Here is a 4,720-nt window from a genome sequence, read left to right on the forward strand (position 1 = left end):
AACGGCGCCTATCGCATAGTTGCTTGCATCACACATGATCTCAAAGGGGAGATCCCAATTTGGTGCTTGCATGATGGGAGCGGATGTAAGCAACTCTTTGAACTTGTCAAAAGCTTCTTTGCACGCCTCATTGAACTCGAAATCGACCTCCTTTTGAAAGAGTTGGCACATTGGTCTTGTCATCTTTGAAAAATCCTTGATGAACCTTCGGTAGAAACCTGCATGGCCCAAAAAAGAACGAACTTCCCGAACACAAGTCGGGTAAGGTAAGCTTTGAATAACATCAATTTTGGCCTTATCTACCTCAATTCCCTTTTTAGACACAATGTGACCCAAAATGAGACCTTGACTCACCATGAAATGACATTACTCAAAATTCAAAACCAAGTTTGTTTCAATGCATCTTTTTAAAAATTTTGTGAGATTAGTCAAACATTCTTGAAAAGAGTTGTCATATACCGTGAAATCATCCATAAAAACCTCAATTATGTTTTCAACGTATTCGGAAAAGATACTAACCATACAACGTTGGAAAGTGGCCAGGGCATTACACAATCCAAATGGCATTCTCCGGTATGCAAAAGTACCAAATGGACATGTAAATGTCGTCTTTTCTTGGTCTTCCGGTGCCACCGGGATTTGGTGAAAACCGGAATACCCGTCGAGACAACAATAATGAGATTTCCCGGCCAACCTTTCTAACATTTGGTCAATGAAAGACAATGGGAAATGATCTTTTCGTGTGCTTGCATTGAGTTTACGGTAGTCAATACATACTCTCCACCCGTTTTGCACACAGGTGGGGACCATCATACCTTTGTTGTTCTCGACCACTGTGATTCCTGTCTTCTTTGGAACGACTTGCACCGGGCTCACCCACTTGCTATCCAAGATTGGATAAATCATCCCCGCAAGTTTTAATATCTCTTTCTTCACAACTTCCATCATTGGCGGATTCAACCTTCTCTGCGCATCTCTACTTGGCTTGCATTCATCCTCCATTAAGATCTTGTGCAAACAAGTGGAGGGGCTCAATCCTTTAATATCCGCAATCATCCAACCCATGGCTTCTTTATGCTCCTTCAACACCTTGATGAGTTGTTCTTCTTCAAATTCGGTTAAGTGAGTTGAAATGATAACTGGAAGGGTTTCATTCTTTCCTAAGTAGGCATACTTCAAGTGTTGAGGTAAGACCTTCAATTCCAATTCGGGTGGTTGAACAAGGGATGGAGGCAATTTTGTATGAGTTGAGGGCAATTCAATTTGCTTGACATCTAATCTTGTAGATTTTTTCATCTCCATTTTATTTACCAACTTCTCAACTTTCGTATCCAAAGAATAAAGCTTTAATTGCTCGGCTAGCTTCCCACAATCGAATCCCTTGCTTAAGATCATCTCCAACATATCACCGTTAGATAACTCAAACAATTCTTGAGTAATTGGCTCAACAACATCAAGAAAGTACAAAGATGAAACATCACTAGGATATCTCATGGCATCATAAATATTAAAACTGATTGTTTCGCCATCAAACTCCATTGTCAAACTTCCCGCATACACATCGATCTTCATCCTAGCCGTCATCAAACGGTCTCCCAAGCAAGATTAGAGCCGATTTGGAGGACACTTGCTCATCTAGATCAATTACATAGAAATTCGTCGGGAAGACCAATTGGTTCACTTGCACTAGGACATCTTCCAAAACACCTCTAGGAAAGACACTTGATATATCCGCAAGAGAGATTATGACACCAGTTTCACTTAAGGGTCCGACATTTAATGATTCATACACTGAATAGGGCATGACATTGATAGAGGCACCAAGATCAAGCATAGCACTACTAAAAGTGACATCTCCAATCTTGCAAGGAACCGTGAACATTCTAGGATCTTTGCACTTGGGTGGCAGTTTCCTTTGTAAAACCACGAATGTGTTTTCATTCATCAAAATTTTCTCATTTCCCTTCAAATTCCTCTTGTTGGTACAAAGTTCTTTCAAGAACTTTTCATATCTTGGGATTTGCTTGATTGCATCAAGTAAAGGGATGTTTACTTCCACCTTTCGGAAGGTGTCCAAAATCTCTTTCTCCTCCATATTCTTCTTTGAAGTTGCAAGTCGGGAGGGGAACGGTGGTTGAGTGGCTATTGGTGTTACTAGAGGGGCAGTCTTCTTTGGAACTCCGGCTTGTGCATCATTCTTGATTATAGGTACTTCAACGGGAATAACTTCTATCTCTTCCTCTTCTTCCCTCGGCTTCTTCTTTGAACTACTTTCTCCGACTTGTTTGCCACTTCTCAAGGTCACCACATTGACATTTGGGTTCTTTTCGGTTTGAGAAAGGAGTTTACCATGGGATTCTAACTTGCTTATGGATGTAACTATATCTCCCATTTGTGCTTCAAGGTTGGAGATACTAGTCCTTGTCTCTTTTTAGAATTGCTGGGTACTAGTGGCTAGAGATTTGACAATGTCTTCAAGAGACATTCCGGAGCTACTTGGTTGAGATTGAGGAGGTTGTTGATGATGATGTGGAGAGTGTGATTTGGGTTGATAGTGCGGTTGTTGATGTTGGTAATGAGGTTGTGGTGGTGGATAGGATGGTCTAACCAATGCATTTTGAGGCAATGGTCTTGGGTTGTAGCTCATGTTGGGATTTGGCTTCCAACTTGAATTATATGCATTTTGGTAACCGGATGGTTTGTTGTGGTAGTTTTGGAACTCTCCCGTGGCATTCACATGCTCCGCATCTTCTTGAAGGATGGGACACATATCCATAGGATGTCCCATTGTTGCACATAATCCACAAACCATCACTTGTGGAGTTTTTCCCATGGCTAGCTTTTGGACAACGGAGGTTCGATCTTTGATTTGAGACTCAAGATTTGATGTTCCCACTTCATTGACTTTGTGTTGTGTGTCTCTTTTCATATCTTGGCGAGGGCCAAAATGTTGTGAATTCGCGGCTATGGTGTTGAAAAGTTGTCTTGTTTGTTGTGGGGTTTTACTAAAGACATCTCCACCACTTGAGGCATCAACTAGTCTTTTCTCCATTGGCAACAATCCCTCATATAAGTGTTGAATGAGGAGTTGTTCCGGAATTTGGTGTTGGGGGCAACTATAGCACAAGTTATTGAACATCTCCCAATAATCATGGAAAGTCTCATTTTGACCTTGGCGGATTCCACAAATCTCATTTCTAAGACTTGAGACTCTTGAAGCAGGATAGAACTTATCAAGGAAAGCTCTTGCCATGTTGGTCCATGAGTTGATCGACCCCAGTGGAAGATAGAATAACCAATCTTTTGCTCTATCGGCTAATGAAAAGGGGAACGCCCTTAGCTTGATTTGGTCATCGGTTGACCCTTGTGGCTTCATGCTAGTGCAAATAATGTGGAACATCTTCAAATGCTTATGAGGGTCTTCATTTTCCAATCCATGAAAAGTTGGTAGGTGATGGACTAAACTTGACTTCAAGTCCAAACCTACTTCCAAAACCGGGTAATTGATACTGGTTAGAGTTTGTGACATCGGTCTCCATCATTTGCCTCAAGGTTCTCTCGGGAGCTTCTCCTCCGTCCGCCATTGTAATTGGTTCAATAATGGGTGGATTTTGTTGTAGGGGTGGTGTTTCGGGAATTTCTTGGTGAGGGTCGGGACTAGAATCGGGTTCTATATCACTTAATGAAGCGGTTTCAACCTCCGGGTCCCCGTGGGGGTTAGAAGTTTGACCACGTTCAACTCGTTTTTCCTTCGCCAAACGCCTTGCTTCTTTTTCAATTTCTGGGTTGTAAATCAAGTCACCTGTACGCTGAGATCTGGGCATAGAGAAACAAATTGATTAAAAATAAACCAATCCCCGGCAACGGTGCCAAAAATTTTTGGTGGTTGTCGAGGCCAACAAAATTAATAACCCTAATTATTACACACTAAAATAGTGTATAGTGGTAAAGGGATCGAATCCACGAAGATTGGTTCAATTTATAACTCTATGAAAGATCTCTTTGTAAAAATACTTGTAAAATAACAATAAAAATAAAATGGGGGGTTTTGGTGTTTTGAAATACTTGAAACAAACTAGAATTAACTATGATTTAAATAGACAATTTCAACAAAAATAAGGGTTTGGTGTAAAATCAATAAGGGAGAGATGGTTGACTTAAAGTTTCCTCACTTTGACTTTTGATGAACATATCATTAGAATCCAATGATGCAATACTTTGATTTAAATCCTTAATTTGGCTATAGTAATCCAAGGAGCTTGAGATTACCTAGACTTTTCTTAATTGTTGAAATGGCTAGAGAAGCTCATAACAATTTCCTTAGTCAAAGTCACTAATTCCAAATAGCATGTAATTAGTGAAAGTCAACTAGCATTAAGAACCAAAAAGTCACCAAATCCAAGAGGGGTCAAATGCTTTCACCTCCATGTTGGAGGAAATGTTTTTAAGAGTGTGTGAAGCAAAAACAACACAAAAATCATTTGTTGCTTGCTAATTTGAGGATCCTTTACTTAATCAAGAAATTAGCTAACTAATCACTACAAACACATTTAAACTCATGAATAAAAACATACTAGTAGTGATAATATGATAAAACAAAAAACATTTCCATAAAGATTTAAGAACAAGTTTATGGATTCTTCAACATTCAACAAAAGTTCAAAGGATTCAACCAAGATTAGTTTAGCCAAGCATGACTAAACTCAAAGAAACAAAGTTA

General features: G+C 39.7%; 2 protein-coding genes across 2 annotated transcripts; both read right to left on the reverse strand.

The window, feature by feature from the left end:
• Positions 1-366: 366 nt before the first annotated feature.
• Positions 367-1,572, reverse strand: LOC145095647 (uncharacterized). Its single transcript, XM_079033488.1, has 2 exons — positions 816-1,572; positions 367-698 (listed from the first exon to the last, which is right to left on the reverse strand). The coding sequence occupies exons 1-2, from the start codon at positions 1,570-1,572 to the stop codon at positions 367-369; spliced, it is 1,089 nt and encodes a 362-aa protein (XP_078889614.1).
• Position 1,573: 1 nt separating this feature from the next.
• Positions 1,574-2,095, reverse strand: LOC145095648 (uncharacterized). Its single transcript, XM_079033489.1, has one exon. The coding sequence runs from the start codon at positions 2,093-2,095 to the stop codon at positions 1,574-1,576; it is 522 nt and encodes a 173-aa protein (XP_078889615.1).
• Positions 2,096-4,720: the final 2,625 nt, after the last annotated feature.

Source organism: Lactuca serriola, chromosome 3, assembly GCF_051521515.1.
Source record: "Lactuca serriola cultivar US96UC23 chromosome 3, Lser_US96UC23_V15, whole genome shotgun sequence".
Taxonomy (NCBI): Eukaryota; Viridiplantae; Streptophyta; class Magnoliopsida; order Asterales; family Asteraceae; genus Lactuca; species Lactuca serriola.

Coding starts and splice junctions, on each gene's coding strand:
- LOC145095647 (XM_079033488.1), bottom strand. CDS start 1,572: ATGAAGATCGATGTGTATGCGGGAAGTTTGACAATGGAGTTTGATGGC. Junction 699..815: donor AGTGGTCGAGAACAACAAAG/GTATGATGGTCC, acceptor ACCAAATGTTAG/AAAGGTTGGCCGGGAAATCT.
- LOC145095648 (XM_079033489.1), bottom strand. CDS start 2,095: ATGGAGGAGAAAGAGATTTTGGACACCTTCCGAAAGGTGGAAGTAAAC.